We start from the raw sequence: 20,655 nt of genomic DNA on the forward strand, positions 1-20,655 counted from the left end.
AGAGGAACCTACACTTGCCCGTTGAATTAACCAATGGTGGAACAGTAAAATCAAATAAACACAGCCCAACTCAAGTCAACTCAAACCCAAGCAATAGCCAAATGATTCAGAAAGAGATATAATTCTGGGTAAGAAATGTATTAATACTGCAAAACTCCGACATATCAATTTGAATGGTTCTTGATCATTAGAATAAATGACCCTGTGATTAAAAAGAACTTTATCTAGAGAAATCAGAAAATGAAAAACACAACTAGGAAGATGGCAGAGTGCAGAGTTGAGCATCACCATTTATTTCAAGAATGAGCATATTTAATCATACAGGATGGAGTTAGTCAAATTAACTCACTTTCCACCTATGCTGAGAATATGCACCAACATATAGTACAAATATGTACATTTCAGTTCCTTAAATCTCCTCTGAAATGCCTTATGTTGTGAATAAAATTAACTTAATGTCTGTAATCTGTCTCCTGCTGGCTATGTGCACTTATCCCCAGAAGTCACATGTTAGCTCAGGGAAGGTCTGTTACTGGAATGTCAAGACGAAGGCTGATGCACTTGAATGTCCCAGTTAATGGGCATTCTACACTATGCTTAACTATGTTTCTGCACTTTTCATAACCAGATGCAATTACCACAAATATTTTCCAGTCAAAAATAGTGTTTTCATGAAACTAATGTCTTCCTGACAGAGAACAAAAAATTAACGGTGTCTGGAGAGTTTTTAAAATGTAGTAACAATTAAATCTGCATTTATTCAATGCTACATTAACTCTTTTAATTACTTATGTAGCAGCAAATCAATGCACTGGATGCAATACAACCTTTGCCACTGCTTGCAATTGGGAGTCAACAGGCTAAGTGATTTCTTTAGGTTTCTTCCAGCCCTGTTTTGGTATTTCTATAGAAGATATTTTGAAATATTAATTCTGCTACAAAATGTTCTTAAATCTAAGTCAATGTTTAGTAATAATGACTCTATTTGTTGTCAGAGCTCCCGTTGGCAGCARCTTATTACAATCAATGTGACTCAGCCCACAAAGAAAATGAATTTTAAAGATRTCTGATAGTTGATTTTGGTGTTAGTACAGATTTTGAATCAAACTGCTTTTCTTCTCCCAAAGATGATCAGTTATGCATTAGAACTCTTGTAACTTTTTATTTTTCGTTATTTTTTCTATATGAATAACAATATTTGATAATTTAATGAATCACCTGCTTTTAGAAAGAAGTGGGGTGACCACTAATGTTATAAAATGCCATTAATTATTTGCTTTTTCAATTATTAGATGGAAAATAAGTAATTTTAGAGTTAAGTCAGAGGAATTGAGATAGCACTTAGGCTGAAGAGACACATAGGCAGAATTTTCATGCCTCTTKTTGTAAAGAATAAATCACAATAACCCCTACCTAATATCTGGGAGATTTGACTGCAGTTTCAAAATTTTGTCTAGAAGGTTTCCACCTTGATGCTTGAAGCTCTGCAGCTGCTTATGACCATAGACATTACCGTTTTGGGAAGACTGAGAATCTAGGACTCACTTCATGCATAATCTTGTCTGAGTCTCACAGTCTTCAGGAAGCAATTCAGTAACCAGTAATATAGAGATTAAATGAAGCTGTGGAGAGTATTTCTTTCAGGGAGATGGGAAAGGGATGGGGTTATCAGTACTGCTCTAAGGAGTACTACACATTTGGCCTCTCAGGAAGAAAATGAAGAAATAACACTGTAAGACTTGGGATATGGGATCAGAACTAGCTTGATGGTCTAAGGTGCTGTTGCATGCTATTGAGTAGACATATCCAGAAATTTGAAATATATTTTTATTGATTTTTAGAGCTATATTAGGGTGCCTAACACTAAGACAATTCATATGTATGATTTGTTGTAGTAGGAGAACTTGCTTCTCTGCTACTGAATCCACCTTATTCTACTTTTCTTTGCTTGACCATCATTGCCCCAATTAATTAGCTTACTCTTATTCCTTTGTTCAGATTCCCCTGGCCAGTCCCTTGAATAATTAACAAAACAGATCAGAGGCTGTGGTGACTGCATGATATTAGTTGTGGCTCACTTTTATTTCATATCAGATTGTTGTCTTGTACAGCAAATTGTGAGTAATTTCTTGCCCACTACTTTATAGGTCTGCTTGCATGTGTAAAAAGCCAGCATCACAAGGCACTGAGCCATAGCTCTCCTCTTGCTTTCTGTAATCTTATATAAAGTGCAAACTTTGGTCAAAAGGCCATGAATGAGATCCGTCCAGTAGGTGCCTGAAGTATTGTGTTGAAAGAAATGTGTAGGAGCTAACAATTTTCACCTCAGGTGCAATGTCAGGTACAGTTTTGACACTACGAATCTTGAGGAAATTTCTGTGTTCCTGCTTGCCTTTCTCAGCAAACAAAACTGTCTTCATGTAAACTCATTAAATTTCTATTATTGGTTTTATTAGGTATGGGTTTGAATTCTGATTTTAATCAATGAATATAATTTCTTCTTTTCTTTCTTTCTTCCTTAGTGCTAAAAGCTACACAAAGGCTCTTTAATATTTAATTGATGATATCATTTTACAGGTTTTAGTTTAAAGGTAACCATAGCACAAATGCATCCATTATTAACTGCAGAACCGCAGTGCAGGTTCCTGGGAATCCTCTTTAGTTTAATATGAGAACCCTTGTCAGCAGAAAACAGTGCTGATATTGTTGTAAGTGTGACAAACTGGCAAAGACAATGGGCACCACGCTGGAACAATGTAAACTGCTTATATCAGTGGACGAGGCAATGTTTAAAACTGAGATGAAGACTGAAAGTGAGAGGCTGTCGAGGAAAGTTCGATTCCGCGTTGCTTCCTCTCACAGCGGGCGAGTGCTAAAGGAGGTTTACGCCGACGGAGAAGCTGGAGACTCTCTGGATTCTGAATATGCCAGCAGTTCAGAGACTGACCAAACCAGCCGGCTAAGCGAAGTGGAAGGGCAGCAGAACGGACATGTAGGCTCTGAGTGTGATGAAAATGAAAACGAGCAGGATGACTTGCTCATTTTAGTGAGAGCCACCAAAGAAAAGGGGTTTGGCACAAAGCGGGTGAACATTCTCAGCAAAAATGGCACAGTCAGAGGAGTCAAGCACAAAGTCAGTGCTGGTCAAGCCCTTTTTGACAATTTGTCAAAAGTATTTCAGGTAAGTGACATAGTAAGTCTTTTTTGTCGGTCCCTTTTAACCTGTGTCCAATGTTATTCTTTTCCTTTGTCTAAATCTCTCTCACTTATTTTGGAGTTCTCAAACCCCAAATTCCCATTCATTTCTTTTATATTGCTGTGTGCTTGCTCTTCATGTGCAGGAGAGGCTCATTACTCTTCCCAATGTACCCTTCGTCCTCACCACAAATTGCCCATGAATTTTTTTTTCAAAATTGACTGGCCAAAAATTTACTGGCTAGAAATAGATATGCTCTGTTTTCCATGTTTTTTTCCAAGAATCAGGAAAGAAACATACTTGGGGAATTGGTTATTCTTTTATTGGAGGTCTCTACTATGGAACTACAGGGATGTAAGCCATGTTTCCACTCCTATTATATCTGTTTTAATGAGTTTACGATGTTATCTACTGTCCCCTATGTGTAAATATGTATACTTGTAAATTCCATTATGTTTAATCTATAGAGTAGATCAAATTAGATGCAGGATGGCAGCAATGGCAGTTTTCCCACATAAAAGTTTCAGAAGAATGAAATCTTAGTCAGAGAACTCTTTTATTAATGTCTGTTTTCCATTCATTTTGTAGGAGCTGAATATTTGTATTTGAAACAGTATATGCAATATCAACTTCTTAGACAGATAAGCACAGCTTTCTGAAAAATTATCATTAAAGTTCCAAAAAATGTATATTATTTCATATATAGTCCTATTTATATATGCTATTTAAGTGTTTAAATGATTAATAATCAAACAAGATAGCAATACATATGCTAGCAAATACTTTCTGCAATTTGTTATAACTTAGAATAACTACGGTCACTTACATTAATTTATAAATGTTTTCAGTCCACTATTTTGAATGAATTTATACAGTTTTAAAGTATGTGGAACTTAATAGCAGTAATAATTGCTGATGCGTATTGAAACAACATATCCTAAAAGATCTTATTTTTTACTTTGAAGTTAAGTAGTTTTATAATAAATTTATAAATTTCTATGAATTAATATTTTTGTACTTCTGAAGGTGAATTTTTCCCTAAAATATACCTAAACTATAGTGGATTTTTTTTGTCAATACTGACGTTCCTATGGAAGATGGATATTTCAAATACCACACATCTGCTGCAATATGAGAGCTTTATTCTGTGCAGCCAGTACATCTTTTATCACTCAAGCAGCTAAACATTCACTGTATTTCTAGCTACTCCCTGAAAATTTCAACCTTAAATTTCCTACTTTGATAAAATTTATAGCTAAATGACTAGGAACTTTTTTGACTAAATGTCAGGCTGGAAGAGTTAACTGAGGCACATTTTGTTCTTCTCCAACCTAGATTCCGTCTGTTGCTCCATATTGGAACATGGAGTAAACCATTTCACTTTGCCAGCCTCATTAGTGAGACTAAGTTAAGAAATTTAAATCAACTAAGTAAGTGGAGCCATCTGAAGCCAGATGCACCTTCATTACCAGCCATCTTGCTGAAGTCATCCTTGATTTCTTATGCCAGTTTTAGGTTAGAAGGTCTTCAGGAAAGGATCATGGATTGAATTCACATTTCACAGGTTTGACATCATCATATTTTGATTGCAATGAGGTTACTTTTATTCAGAGGTATGTCTACAATCAGAATTATTTCCATTAATTGTTTTGAAGGAAGGAAGGAAGGAATACATAAGGGCAGCCCTAACTACCTCATAGCTTCAGAAAAAGATGTGTAATAAAATCTACCATAGAAGCCCATAACTACAAGCTATAATACAATAAATAGGTTTAGAAGATGATATGGAACTCCTACTTACAATATTCTACAACAGAAGAAACTAGAAATTAAATCATTAGGTGAAAAGAAGAATAGAAAAATTTCTCATACAACACAAATTTAAGAAATCACTGGTACAAGATATTGTAAAAGCAAAGAGAATAGACACATTTTGAAAATATATTTTATGGGAAATGAGCAGCTTCTGCTCATGCAGTTTCTAGACAACTGATTTCCAGAAACGTAAACATCTACTGGGTCAGAAGGATATGTTCAATAATACAGAGAACACCGTGATTTGAGGTTTTTACACAAACAGGTTTTTGTTTCCCTGGGTATAAAGCACTGTAAAGGAGAACAGTATTTTCTTCTCTCATAGAGTGAGTCCGTTTCTATTTTATATGATATATACATAGAATAGCAAAACACAAAGCTTGTTTGAGACTATTTGGGAAGAGCTCTATCCTGCTGGGAAACATGATCATGTTCCTTCCAAATACAATGGTAGTAGTAAACTTTAGTGAACATTACAGGATGAGCTGTAATGTCCTGTAAGTACAATTAATTGCATATTAATGTCCCCTAACAAACAACAGCAGTTCTGCATTTATGGATAAGATGGAAATGTATCTGTGTCAGGAAGATGCACCTTGGAAGCCTTTGATTCAGGCACATGTATCAACTGTATGTGGCCATCTGCAATTGCATGTTCCTCTTCTCTCAGCAAAGCAAAAATAGCTGTATAGCAGCAGGTGAGGAGCATGTGGAGTTCCTCAGCCTATAGGGGAAAGCCTGGGTCTACCTTGCTGGTGGGACAGCAGGAGGTGTCCCAGTTCAGTGTTTCTCAGCACCTGTGTCCCCAAACAGCTATTTGAAATCTTAGCATATGCACACGTACTCTGGGCTGAGTCCTAAACCCACAGCACTGATAAATTCTTAAATAAGAATATTTGCTATTTAGCATTTAATGGATCACTTCCTAACTAAAATGTTTCGTAAAAAGTGAAACATGGAGTATATGTGAGTATTCTGTGATGCAAAACCTAGATTTCTATTTTCAGGTTTACTGCAGTGCCAATATGCTGTTTCTTTAGAATGGTTTAGACATTCACAACCTCCTTTACTATCTTATTATTCAGAATTACCCAGTATTCCTTGTGGTAGACGAGAAATTCTTTAAAATTATTTCATCTGACCAGATATGCTGGGGATAGTCAGGGATTCCTTGACTGCAAAGTTATGCCATCAAGACCTTTGCTGTTTTGAATTTGGAAAAACATCCAGGACACCTGCATTAAAAAGCATTGTCACTTTTCATAAATAACTGCTCTATAGAAGTGGTTCAGACAGTTCCTTCCAAGAACAACCTCACCAGACAAATCTCGTGTCTTCAGGGCATTTTTTGGGGGGGGGAGGGGAGGGGAGGGAAGGATGTGCTTAGTGTGAGCTGTGTAATAAATGAGGTATTTCTAGGGGAAAAGAAAGATTCTGTTCCTGAGATCTTCAAAATCCGCCTGGATGTGACCCTATGCCCTAGGTGCTCAAGGTGTCCCTGCTTGAGCAGGGAGGGGTGGACCAAATGATCTCTATTGGTCCCTTCCAACCTCAAACATTCTGTAATTCTGTGATTTGGTCGTGTAAATAACACTGGGCTGTCTGGAGAAGGTCTCTCTACGGTCAAGCGAGACCCCATTCTACATCTCCCCCAGCCACACACAGGGCAGCTCCTCAGCAGCACATCCCGTCATGCCCAACTTCAGCCCTGCCTGAAACACTAGCTGCAGCACCTTGGCTGGCCCAGCAGCAGTCCAGGGACTGCTGTGGCTGTGAAGATAAAACGTTTCATGGCAGTGGCTGCAGTTGCCAGAGGCCTTGGCCGCCGGTGGCCACTGTGGGAGCAGGTGGCGTGATCCAAGATGTCATGGCACTGGGGCTGCTGCTGGAAGGGGTAGCAGTGTCTGAGGGCACCACACCAGGGCAGGCTGCGTTTTGAGGCTGGAAAGGCAGGATTGGAACCTGCTCCATGCCTCAGGGACACGTGGTTTCCATGGAAACCCCACCAGCCTTTCCCTCTGGACGGCTGTGCTTCAGGCAGAGTATTGCCATAGCAACCACCTCGGAGTGTGTCATTTTGGGGGCGCGGAAAGGTGGGCATCCCTCTCGGAGCCCCTCGCCACACTCCCAGGAACACAGGGATGGACTTGCCAGCTGCTGTGGGTACCTTGCACACAGGCAAGGTGGCCATGAACTCACTCTTCCACCACTCAAAATGGCCTAGCGGACAGAGAAGCGTAGGCACTGTTTATTAACTTTTATCTAATACCTACTTAGGCCTGAACACTGTTAAAAAGTACGTGGGTTTGGGATACTTCCTATATTTTCCCGTAAAATATTAGAAGGGAATTTGTTGGCRTTTGTTATAAATAAATGCACGAGTGGGGTTTGTGGGCAGGCTGGCACTGTGGCGGCTGCCATGCAAGACAGAGCAAAACTTCTCACATTGTTTGGGATATCACTAATTAGCACAATGCTCATTTTGTGCCAGATCTGATTTCCATCCCGCGGTGCAATGCAATGGAGCTTAGCCAAAGGTTTTATGCAAGTCTCTCCTCATTGCCACCATTTCAGCAGAGATTGCCTCTGCRCACTCTGCTGGCCTTGCTGAGTTGGGCTCGGAAAGGTCACTTTCTGCTAAATTAGCTGCAGATTTCCTTGTCGGGCAGGGCCTGCCGATGTCTGCTACAAAAGGGCAGGCATGGTTAACAGACCTGATTAATGTGTTTGTGAAGTGCTATGGGTGAAGAGACAGGCAAAATGTACTAGGTCTTTATGATATTTTCCAACACAAACTCACGGGTAGAGCTAACATTTAAGGTTGCAAAGCACAAGTCGATATTCAGTCAGATAAAGAACAGGATTATTAACATTTAGAGAGAGGTGGGAAACAGTTAAAAAAAGAGATGGAAATTATGAAGGGAAAGAGTGCTTCTGGGGTGGTTAGATTCACTGCTGTCTTCCTGTACTTGTTTGTGATCTGGAAAAATGAATACATGGCAAGGCACTCAGATCTGCAGGTGCTACAAAACTAGGAGGACTGGCTAATACCAAGACTTAGAGAAAATAAAAGTAAAGAGAGTAAGAAAAGAAATTGTCTTCCCAAGAGGGCAGATGCTGCAAAGTGCTGACAAGGAAAGCTTCTGGTGCTACAGAATGTAAAAATTGAAGTTTTTACATTGGGTGGCATGTTGTACATTGGTCCTGCCACTTCGGGGCTGTATGACCCCTGAAACCCTGAGGAGAGCAGGAAAGAAGAGTATTGCACTTTTGTTAGAAAAGTCATGATGTTTATTTTTTTGGCTGGACGCGTTGTGCTGATACTGCTCCTGATATGCAAGCCTCATTGGACTCTGAATACAAAGACCTCTGCTATGACAGGATTCAAGTTCAAAGAGGACTCCTGAGCTTTCCTCATATTCTCATCCATACACACCAAAGAGATAGTTTGCAGAAGGAGAAGACATGCTGGTTTGTACGGTAAGGGTGTCAGGGAAACCCACTGAGATCCTTGGACCTGGTGTAATAATGCCACTTACAGAGCTGGAGATAACACTAGTGAACTGTAGGCGTCTTTGAGAGACAAAATTCTAATGTATATTCTTAGGATTAGTGAATCTGAAAGACTAATCGTTGAACAGTGTAACACTGAAATCCACTGAAAAATAGTGTAATGGCAAAGCAAAAAGTGTAATGGCACAGAGGATCAAGAGATAAGGAAAAGTAAATATTGTTTGCTGTAGAAAGTTCAATGTTAGAAGGACAACTGGATCACCTCTTTATAGTCAGGGTGGAGAATGTCCTTACACCACTTCATATGTGCCTTCCTTGGTGTTTCTATCTATAGCTATAGTTATAGATAGAATCACAGGATAGCAATACCATTGATACTGTTAATTAAATGATAATTAAAATAGATATCTTCTGAAGTTGGTTGCGGAATAGCTGCATTGATTCGAAAAGGAAGATATTTAGGTCTGAAGTTCAGGCTTCTAACTGTAGTCTAGGTTTGGTCAGTACTTAGGATACTGGTATTTGCTTTTTCCCATGTTCTTTTAGAGATCATCTATAAAGCATTGAGCTCAAAGAAGTTCATCATTAAATTGTTCATGATATTTTAAGATTTTCTGCATTTGGATCTGAGATACATACTCTTAATGATCAGTAAATAGACTTTAAATAATCAARAGCCAAAGAGCCAAAATATAAGCTTTTAGATCAAATATATTTAGCTATCTCATTTTTTACTTATTTTTTAATGAAGAAAAATAAAATATTTACTTTTTGAATATCTAGTATTAGGAAAACCATAATCACATTACTATTGCTTCATGCTTGAATCATCTACTGAATAAAAAACATTACTCAGCTTTTATGTTGTCTGTCCAGTCAGGTCTCTAAATTGGCCTTGCTCTGTGTCTAGATCCTAATAGACCATCCAGAAGTGAGGACAGTGTTCAGGCACACTGTAAGAAGACAAAACAGAGGAAAGCTCTAGAACACTAAACACTTCTGCTCTGTATTTACATATATTTCTTTAGAGGATATAATGAGAATATACTTTGATTTCTTCTTTAATCTTGTATAATCACACCTACACTGGTAGATGAGTGAAACAATTAATACTACTGATTGTGAATTTTTGTCCATTTATCACCAGTAGAAATGACTGTCTAAAATGCAAYGCACCTGAAAACTAGCCTTTATGCTTTTTTTTTTTTTCAGGAGAGGTCAGTCATTAACGGCCTGAGCAGTGCAGGTTTGAGTCTCAGCAGGCTTGTCTGTGCACACTCTCTTCCCCTAAGATAAAGACTGAATTTCTCACACCATGGGTCTGTGAAACACTCTGGAATCTGAAATATAACCAAACTCTGATAGGTGCAGGATGGAAGCAGTGTTGGGGAAAAGATCATTTTGCACTTAATTTGCACCTTCCCACTTCTTTGATGGAAGGCAATTTCTAGCAACTGCTTCATGCTGAGCAGAATTGCTTTGGGTTCACCCCTGCTAGGTCTTGCTGCCTGTGGTCTGAGCAGAGAGTGCAGGCCATCAAAAGAGCAGAACTGTTGCCCCAGGGTGTGAGGTAGGGACAGGATTAGACCCAAATGAGGTGGTTTATTAAWAAGCCTCGTTCTCTGTCCTTAATACAAAAAGGCAGAATAAGGAGGCTATGCTAGTACTGTGGTGAGTGTGTATATACAGAATATGTATATTTATCCCTAGACTGAATTAAGGTTTTAGGTCTGGATTTAGAAAGACCCATAAGCTTTTGAGGTTGAACTTAGACATCAAGTTCCAAAATTGTCATTCTCAAAATTCCTTTTTGGTTGCCATCTTCTCTCAAAGACACAAAAAGTTCTTTTATTAATGAAAATTTGACTAATGATCTGCTCATGATCTGCCTTGGCCATGTGCCTCAGCATTTTACTATTGACAGGACGTGACATTTTCCTCCTACTCATGTCCTGTGGGATCCACAAAACAGGCATTCCTTTGCCTGCCTTACCTGCAGTGCCTGATGCAGTAGGTGTCCTCTGAGCATGCCTGATCCTACACAAAACGTACATAAGCAGATGCTGCTTTGTTACAAAATGTATCTGCAGGAGGCAGTGGTGGGAGTTATACTTTGAATTAACTTGTCATAAGACARCATGATTAAATTAGTGGAGCAGGAGTGGAACACTGTCTTGGGGGTTTTCAGCTTGTCCTCCCAGATGCTATATTCAAAGTCTTGCTTGACTTTCTTTTTCTGTTTCTGTTACGTATTACTATGTAATGGCTTTGCTTCCGCATGGAGGTATGAAACAATCTGACATCCCAGAAGAGACTGTTTTCCTGGCTATGGACATCTTCAAAATCAGAGGGAGAGAAGTGACTGAGCCCACATAGTCACAACTTATGTAGTTGCAAAATGTCATGTTTCATCACCTTGCTTCACATTAAATATTAAAACATATTTGCTTTCTTTTTGGAAGAAAGAACTATTATGCCTGCTCTCAGACAATGAATGCGAATGSCAAAAGGGAAAAGACAGCCCCTGGAGGTAATAAACAACACTTCTAAACTCCATTCACTTCAAGAAATTCTCTCAGCTGAAAATGATCATAAAATGAGAGAGGATTAGGAGGAAGCATCATGTATGCTGGTATTGTAGACCGTAACTGTCTGGTATGTGACAAGGAAGGCCAGTGACTGGCTCTGAGCCCATGCAGTGTTCTGGCCTTCCTGTGTAATGTGCCTTGGTGGAATTGCTCAAGAAGGCGCTCAGCCTCTGGATGAAGATGAAGAGTATATCATCTGCCTTCAGATTGGCTTTACTGATGATTGAAAAAGATGTTATTATATAAAACTCAACTTGTCGAAAGTGAAAAATTCCTAGGACACTGGTACAGATTTTTTTTTTTGGTAGTAGGAAACCCGTTTTTCTGAATTGAACTCCTAAGAGCAGAAATCAAAAAAGCAAGCAAGATTGGTCTTAATCATTAATTAGAAGAAATAATTCTACTTTTTTAATTTTTTTTTTGTCAACTGTAGAACTCAGCTTTGCAATTCAGCAGAACGGTCATGAGAAAGTAGTTTTTGAAGTATTCTTAAAACTAAGAAACTAAAAAGGATTGAGATATCCCCCTACCTGCAATATAGTATAGGAGACCTACTACTAGCTCCTATGACTACTAGCTCCTATGTGCAAGACAGTGAGGAATATTCTTTGCTTTAGCGCATAGTTCTCTAGTCACATACTAATGCCTTTGATTCCATACCATAAAGGGCATTAGCAAAAATACTTGTTAGCAAGTTAATAATACTACAATTTCATTTAGTTTACAAATCTCAGTACTGTTTCAGTGCATTTGCACTAGAATTTGCAAATACTAGGTAGATAAGTAAGAAGAGATACAGGTGCTATGTTAGAATGACCCAGAAAAAATATATATTTTAGCAGTTGATCAAAAAATGTGTTTCAGGAGTCACCTACTGCCAATTTGACTGTAGGTGTCATTAAGAACTATTTTCTTCCTTTGAAGAAAAGAAATGAAGTTATGCTTTGTTTGCAGATAATATTTGCTAGACTATTCTGGTCTGTCAGCAGCCTGTTCTGCTACTGTTAAAATTTTATTACATACTACAGCAACACAAAGTACATGATTAATACCTTGAAAGAAAGAAATGGTTGAAGATATGATTCTTTTGGGGCTGGAGCTCTAAATTATGACTGCAGTGTCCTGCAGGTTCATAGCTCTGTAGCTTAAGTGCAGTAATATATCCTTTAGAATATAATTTGCAGCCAGAGAAATCAGGGTATGACTTTCATGCATGAAAACCTTGCTCGTGCTTGTAACATCCAGTGTGAAGTAAAACTGAGCATGCAAGTCAAATCTCACTTTTTTTTAACCAAAAGTATTTAACCAAAACTTGTAGCATAAATAGTGATTAGGACAGTGTCCACTKCCTGGTGATTTTGAAACAGCAGCGGGAAAAATACAGCTTCCTGCTCACAAAGGCAGTGCCTATTTTTTTTGCAGGACACAAGAGTCTGGAAAGGCTGCCACCGCCCAACTCTTTACAGCCTTCATTATCCAAAGCAACGGAACTGGTCACGGAAGAGCAGCTGGAGTCAGTGAGGTATAGGCTCATTTCACAYATGGCAAGAAAGATTACAGAAAGGCCATCTGTATAGCAAGCATGAATTGTGAAAAGCATTTTAACAACCTTAGTACAACCTTGCTTTGAAATTATATCTAGACGTAACATCCATCAATAATGTCACAGAAGTGTGTCTTCTATACCACAGAAATACCACGTCCTTTGTTCTCCTCTCCATACAAAGAAATGTGGAAAAATTTACTGGGCAATAATTGCAGATGTTTCTAACAATCTGTAATGTTATCTTCTGAACTGATGTATCAGTCAATGCTAGTGTAAAGGCAAAGAAATTTTTATTTGGGATTGATTCCCAGTAACCTTGTTTGGAACACTGCTGATTACAAATAAGTGAACAGGTTTGAAAAATAATAATCCACAATAGTCAAAAACGATTATTTTACAAAAAGCTGTATTTCCCACTACAATTTCTCTCCCATAGAAAGCATTCACTTTCTAAACCTGCAGCTGAAATTACTGCCTTTAAAAGAAAATGTGTTCTTTTCCTAACCAGTTTCTCCTGATATTTCATGTAATTCTACACGAGTACAGTACTAATATGTCTTTAAACGCAAAGGACTCTCCTTCCCCACTGCAGAAGCAGCTATGAATCATTTCCCTGCCATTCAAGTGAGCATGTTACAAGAGGCAGAGTAGAYAGAACTGCTTTAAGTATTATTGCTAGAGTTACTCCCAACTGTTGCAGGTCTTAATCTGTATTTTAAGAACTTCCCTATCCAGATATTAAGTACTGATTTCAGTCAGATTTCCAGGCACGCAAGAGAGAAGTCCAGTTGTTCTTACAAAACACACCACGATCCATTCCSCCAAGCTCTAAACTCAGTCTCTAATGAGAATTTACAAGAGAAGGCAGTTCCTAAATGACTTCCTCAGGCAGTAGGTTCTGTTCATTTAAACCTGCCTGCAGAGTTTTACTGTGGCAGCTGTGGATTTTGGATCTGCTAGGCAGTCAGCACTTTTGAAAACCTCTCTGCTTGGTGCATGATGTTCACATGGATCTTCACACCATAAATTGTGGGGAGGAAACGCATTTCTGGAGGTCAGTATTTAAAACTGACTTTAGTTACCCTGACTGGACTTACGCAAGTCTGATTTTGGTAAAAGGTTATGTAGCCAGCAGAAATGCAATCAGTATAGCTAATGGAGCAGTTCCGGGGTGTTTGAAGRTACAATATGATATTAGAATAAACTTTTTTTTTCCTGCAGAGGAATTGAATCATATCTATGCAAAGATATGATGAGACATGGAAATGTTGCTCCAAGAAGAAAAATGGATAGCCAATTTGAATCATCCCAGTATATGCATTTGCAGTTACATTCTTCAGCCACCAAAACATGTTTATCTCTATGACATGATATAGGTTCTAGCCCTGTTATATATGAAAAGTTTGATTATATGAATAACAATTTTTGTTCAATTTTAAAGATATAGATCTCTAGGCAAAACTGGGATTTAGACTATAACAGAAGGCAGCTCACACTGAACTTTTAAAAAATTGCTCTAACTGCAGATGTGGTAGATGTAGATTAACTACATGGGCTGCTATTCTGACTAATTGGTCCCTAGACCAGTTGATAGAATACCTACAATCTGCCACACTGGTTTTCAAACTTTTATCTATTTGATTAAAAAAGCCCAAGCAAGCCTGAACTTTAGATTTATTTCTAGCAATGTGGTTTATAACTCTTCTCTACTGAGATGGATCCTATTTTGCTCACGCAGAAATGGTGGATGAGTTATCTGTCCCCATTTGTACATGGTCCACATTTGTACAGCCAATGTATACACTATTTTGGAGCAAAACCAGTTATATTTGCTGTCTAGGAGTTGCATTCTTTATGTCTGAAAAAAAAAACCCTCAAGCTCTCCTGTTTTTTTACCTGCTGATTATTATTATCTTTAACTCATGTTATCTTTAATAGCAGGAGGATTAACAATGGAAGCACTAYTGCTAGTATTTATTAAAATACAGTATTACAAATGTCTGGCAAGTAAGACTGAAATCATGGATTACTGTGCTATTTCCTAGGTTTTCCTGGAGTATAAAGGGTAAGTCTTAGGAGAAGAGATCCACTCAGCACATGAGACATAGGTTAGTGAAGAATAAAGAGACCTGTTATATCATGAGCTCTATTTTTCTCTAACTCTCACCAGCTAACTGTATTATTCTCCAGTCAGCAATGAGATGAGTCATATTTGTTGGAAGCTCAACAAACTGGAGCTCATTTTCATAGCCCAGTAATGCCTTTAAATTAAATGATTTGTAATTGACATTTGGGAACTGTAAAGGGGATCACTGAGTAAGCTGCTCTTGACTATGTTTAAATGTAAAATGAGTCAGAGGTCTATATATGTATTATTATGTTATTATTAGCATCTTCAAATCTTTCTAGAAGGGCATATTTTAGAAATGATAAGTGACGGACTAGTAAAAGACAGTAGAAAAGATAAAGGCTTCTTGAAGCAAAAAGCAATCTGTCAAAATAGGAAGGGGTAGCAACCTTTTAAAATTCTAAGTTAGAGCTGTCGGCCAGTGTGCAATAAACAGGTTTTCCTGAAGTAGCTGCTAAACTGAGAAGAAATAGGCCAGAGAAGATATAATAATTTTCCTGGCAGCCATTTGCTGGTGATCAACACAACCCTGTCTCCCTTCAGTATGAAATGTTCTACCGAGTGGAACAGTCAGCACTGATTACAGACAGATGGGACTAGTGTGCCCAGCCCAGGGCTCACAGTCATGTATGCTAATTTTTCCACATGATCTGAGAAGTCAAACAACTTCATCTTTATCTGGCTACCCTCAGCAAGTCCTCCTCTACTTCCCTCCTGGCTAAAGCTACCCTTAGTTGTGGAATTATCTGAAATGAGGCACAAGCTGCCCAATGATCCTACTTCAATGGACAGCTCAAGATTCAAACACGTTGAACCATTATTCAATAAAAAATAAACAAAATGAAAAACTGTTTCATGATAAAATAAGAGAGGAATTGGGAAAAAGTCAATTAAAAATGCTTTTTTATTTTATTCTTTGCCCTTTTTCTTCCTGTTTTGACTAGATCTAGAAAAATAAAAAGGCCCAAAATCACTGAAAAAAAGGAATTCAAATAAAATGGAAGTTGATCTCTCAAATTTAAAAAAAAATCTTTAAATTTTTACATTTGCATTTCACTTTCATTTTGTTGAAGCTCCATTATCATTTTACCCAATCTATTTCTCCCTGTTGCTGACAATAAGAAGGTAATAATGGAATAAACACTAAAGAAATATTGAATCATAATCCTTTTTCATATTCCTACATATAACTTCTATTATCAAGTAATAACTCATTAAGCAATAGGAAATTAAATGATGCAATGTAGGGTAAGTCTACTTCTAAGAAGAAATTAAATTTCCAAGACTTGTATATTGTTTAGAATTGTATGATTAATACTATCATTCTTTTAATAACCCATCTGTGATCCTTTTTTTCAGTATTGCCATCTTCCACACGATTTCCGGGTCTAGCTTTAGGCAAGCAGATGCTATGCAGCTCAAGCCATACATTTTTAATTTCCTGAGGGCAACATTTCTTTGGGTGACTTTTTACTGTTTGCAAAATGTTTTGGAGAAATAAAAGTGACCTCTCCATTTGCCAGTTCTCTCACTTCATGTTCTCTGCTAGTAATAAGAGGCAGAAAATTGTTAGGAATGATAAACTGTGAATCTACTATTTATATTCATAGTTGTTTGACTTACAAATTTTCCAGAATGTCTGTATCTTTGTTTTGTGAAAGGCACACTGCATAAAATGTTTTATTTCTGTTCTGAAAGCAGAGTCTTCAGAAACTGTTTCTGGGTAAACAGCTTCAGCAGCAAAAGTACAAATTCTGTTCTTTTCCTTTTACATTAATGTGTCATTAATCATAAGTGTCTAATGGGTTCATTTGAAATCTGTAAGCCAGGTTGTAGATAGTGAAGCAAAGTAGTTAGGTTGGAGAAAACCTCAGGTGATAGTTATGAGGTCTGTGAACACATATATAGGTGAGGCTGAATGTAAAGAAAGTAGGATCACTGAAATTGTAAGAGAATTCAGAAGGTAAATCAAACGGTGTGGACAAAAAACTAAGTTCGTCTAAGGGATGCTGAAGAAAATGACCTGCTATCGGGATTGACAGAAATGTGTAGGAGAAAGATGAAACACCCGTGGTTGTCAGAAGCTTGGGAACCTGCAAAACTGGGGCAATGTCCCTGTAGGTGCTCTGAAATCATTTAAAAAATCCTGAATTGACTCCATGCTTGGTAAACATAAGTTTTCAATTACAGGTTAAATTCATTATAACAAGGCCAGTTGAATGGGAGGAAATAAGTCATTCTTTAGGCACTATTGCAACAATATCTATTCGTGGTCAAAATTAAGAATAAACTTATTTAAAATTTCTTTAGATAACCATTTAACTTAAATATGCATATATTAACCATTTCTATGGTAAATTTTTCTTCCTAACTTTCAACCGGAAGAACAAATTCCACTAGGATTTAAAACCTGAGCACAAAGGAGTATATTTTTGCCTTTTAATTTTTTTTTAATCTCGTCATCTTTATCTGATTGGAACAGACTTCTTCTTAAGAAGTKCTATTCACATTTTATAAGCAGTTCTAAGTAGTATTTGTTATATGCAGTCAAAGCCACAAGAATAGTCAGACAGCTTTTACCTCCCATAACTCTGCAACATAATTTTGCAGAAGGATAGGTTTCAATTTCCTGATTCAGTGATTACATCAAAAGAAAGAACTTGTTTATAACGCCACTCAGGTTGTTCAGCTCAAAACCATTTATTAAAATAGCAGATAATCAAATGATAGTAAAATTAGCTTATAACTCTCCTTCTATCACTGCATCTCTAGACAGCAATGGTTTTCCTGGTTTTTTGCTAGGGTTACAGCATATTGCAATGAGACTTTCAACATGGAATAGAACAGAAAACRCAAGGAATATTAAATTCCTCAGTGCCAAGGAAGACATTGTTAAGACAGATGCTCAGGTTTGCATGAAGTGCTCTCTACAGAGTAAGACAGATATTATTCATATTAGTATTGAATGCCCTATAAAAGTGTTTGGATAGCAAAAATTATGTATCAGAAAGAGCAGAATTTTCCCTCATGAAAAAATAATTTCATATTTATTTTGCTGGAAAGAAAATCTCTTACATTTTTATGTTTTCCACCAACACAAAAGAGATTTTWTAAAATCCTATGTGCAAAAAAGAAGAATCCCAGTGCCGTTCCACATGTATAGCAATGCAGATGTTTGGTCGCTCGGAGATTAATTCATCAGGCAAGGGGTGAGTAAGGAAATTTCAAAATAGATAAACAGTTTGATCAACAGTATCAGAGCAAATTTCAACTTCCTTTACCTTCATCTATCTTCCTTTATCRATTCATTTCAGAGGTGACAGTTATCAAACTAACATATAAAAAGAAAACTGTACTTTACTACAGCCCTGCCTTCAAAGACTGAGAAGCAATCAAGTTCCAAGTGAAGATGAAGCTCAATATCAGGAAAAGCCTCCCACATAGTTTGAAGCCACTTTACTCTACCAAAAAGCAAATGCTGCATTTGTTAAAATAAACACACTGAAAAGCTCTAATGGATTTTACCCAAGTTAGTCATCACTGCTGTGCACTTAAGAAAATGATGGCCTACAAGCTAAAAAATCATTCTATTTACTTTGCTTTTAATAGGCTATCTTAGTGACAAATATTCCTTTGCACAGTGCATTCTAGGACATACTGCAGTGCCCTTCTCTCTGTGACAGGATTATGAAAGCAGAGGATTCTGTCCAGCCAGTTAGATAGGGATGAATCCTGTTTATTGATTTGGACCAGCCGCACTATCCCAAATGCACGTATTATATCATTAGTCAAACAAACTGATATAAAATAAGCACTCTGGTGCTTATTTTGTGACAGGTAATGATCCATACACTCAAAGAAACTAAAACTAAAATGGGACAACACCCAAATTCCCATTTTAACTGCTGCTTAATGAGGGAAACATTTAACTGCAGAGACATAATAAGGCTGAAWGACAGCTTGTCATATCACAGCTACCTATTTTCGTACAAGATCCCATGGCACATTTTGCGAATGAAGGGAAAATTACTCCTGTGCCTCACTGATTGGGTATTTCCTGACTGCTTGGGTTGGGTATTTCCTGATTGCTGCCTTTAAATTGCACTGGGAGTTTCCTGCTGTAAATGGTGAAGAACTGAATCTGGGCACTGCTAAAATAAAAACACATTTTAACCCATGTTATTGGGTGCTGATACTCTTGCTTGATGAAAATTTTCTGAAATCGAATTCTCCTTGTACTATTGCTAATGGAATTGCACTGCTGTGAATTACATGTCTTTTTTTTTTTTTTTTTTTTTTTTTTAGTATAGATGCAGTCATCAGTCATAAAGATTTCCTGTGTACTGGTAGGCAGGGTTTCAAAACAACTAGCAGTCTAAAGTCTATATAGGCCATTTTCATAAAGATTACTAGTGGGACCATTTGTCTGCCTCTAGTATTTTACTACTATTTGCCTTGTACATATTAACACTGATTTTTTTCTTCATGTCTTTGTAAGACTGATGATCAGGGAAAAAGATATTAGCAAATTGAATCACAGAGATTTCTGCCATAGTGAAGGATTTTTAAATATAGAAGAGAAAGGAATAAAATCAATCAAGTAAGGAATATTTGGGATTTGGTTCCTATAACCATCACTGGATTATCTGAGAAAGATTATATTGCATTTTAAGGACAAAATAACAGCGTTTTTAAGAAAAATCTTAAAATAATATATCAAATATTGTTTATGCATCAATAAACAATGCATTTATTGCATAAACAATATGCAATAAATGTTTTGTTTATGCAAATATTGCATAAACAATATTTGATATATTATTTTAAGATTTTTCATATCCTGTCTGGATTGTATTTGAGAACTTTGCACTGAAACTGATAAAAAAGGCACTTGCATTTGGTAGTTTCCCAGCATCTGCTGTTTCCAGGGTAGTAGTCTGGCCATTATTACACTTATTCCCTGCAGTAATTTCCTTTGTTGKTCTCCAGGAAAAGCTGGAATTGGCAGAGCGACAAAATGGTTATGACAGGTAATACTTGGCTGCAATTTGGTTTGACCCCTAAACGCTTACATTTTATCAGCTATAAATCCTCAGCATTACTGTGCTGAGGATCCAGCGTAAGATCCTTCAGAGATGAAAAAAAAAGAAAAACAAAAAAACCCTACCATTTCTGTTAAGTCATTTCCTTTCCTTTGGAAAGAAAGATGAGATTTACTTGTTCAATGAGAATTATAAGCTCAAAATGTTTGGCTAGTAAATAGATCAGATTATCACCTATTTTAGCTGTTGTCCCAGCTTCAGGTATCTTCTGCTGAATACAGGAATAGTTCAAAGCACTGCATCATGTTAGACGAAATTGTTACATACTGTTAGTGAAGAACCTCTTCTTTTAAACAACTTCTGGTGTCTCCTATAAATCACTGAGGAAAGAATTGTTTATAATTGTTCTTGTTTCTTTACCTCCAGTCTTTGTGGGAAGCGCTGGTAGGCAACAAAGGAATGTTATTTTTTGGTTGCAAACCTATTTAAGATTTTCAAGAGAGACTTCCCAGAAACATTCACTCCTTCTTGGAGTAATAATAATTTCTTGGAGATGTCAAATAGGTATGTCTGAGGAGGATGAAATAATGAACAAGCAAGGCAAAGAAAGAAATGATCATTGTGTCACATTGTTCTTTCTTCCCAGGAAAATTACAGACTAGGTATGAACTAGACACTTGAATATCTTTTGCCTCTGCTCTTCAAAGGTTTTATTTGTTCCTCTGCAGAAAAGATACAATACACACTAATAAGGAAATACTGATAGTCCTCCTAACACTTAATAAAAATAATAAAAAAAATACAGTTAGGCATGGACAGATGCTCAT

The 20,655-nt window shown here is 37.2% G+C and overlaps 1 protein-coding gene across 1 annotated transcript in view; it reads left to right on the plus strand.

Moving 5' to 3' along the window:
- The first annotated feature begins 2,734 nt into the window (after positions 1 to 2,734).
- GRXCR1 (glutaredoxin and cysteine rich domain containing 1) overlaps positions 2,735 to 20,655 on the plus strand; it is a 33,374-nt gene continuing 15,453 nt past the window's right edge. The window contains exon 1 of the mRNA XM_026033618.1: positions 2,735 to 3,181. Within this exon, the coding sequence (XP_025889403.1) occupies positions 2,735 to 3,181 (447 nt within the window). The remainder of the gene's footprint in view (positions 3,182 to 20,655) is intronic.

This window comes from Nothoprocta perdicaria, unplaced genomic scaffold (assembly GCF_003342845.1).
Source record: "Nothoprocta perdicaria isolate Ctin4 unplaced genomic scaffold, notPer1 scaffold_13, whole genome shotgun sequence".
NCBI classification, from domain to species: Eukaryota; Metazoa; Chordata; class Aves; order Tinamiformes; family Tinamidae; genus Nothoprocta; species Nothoprocta perdicaria.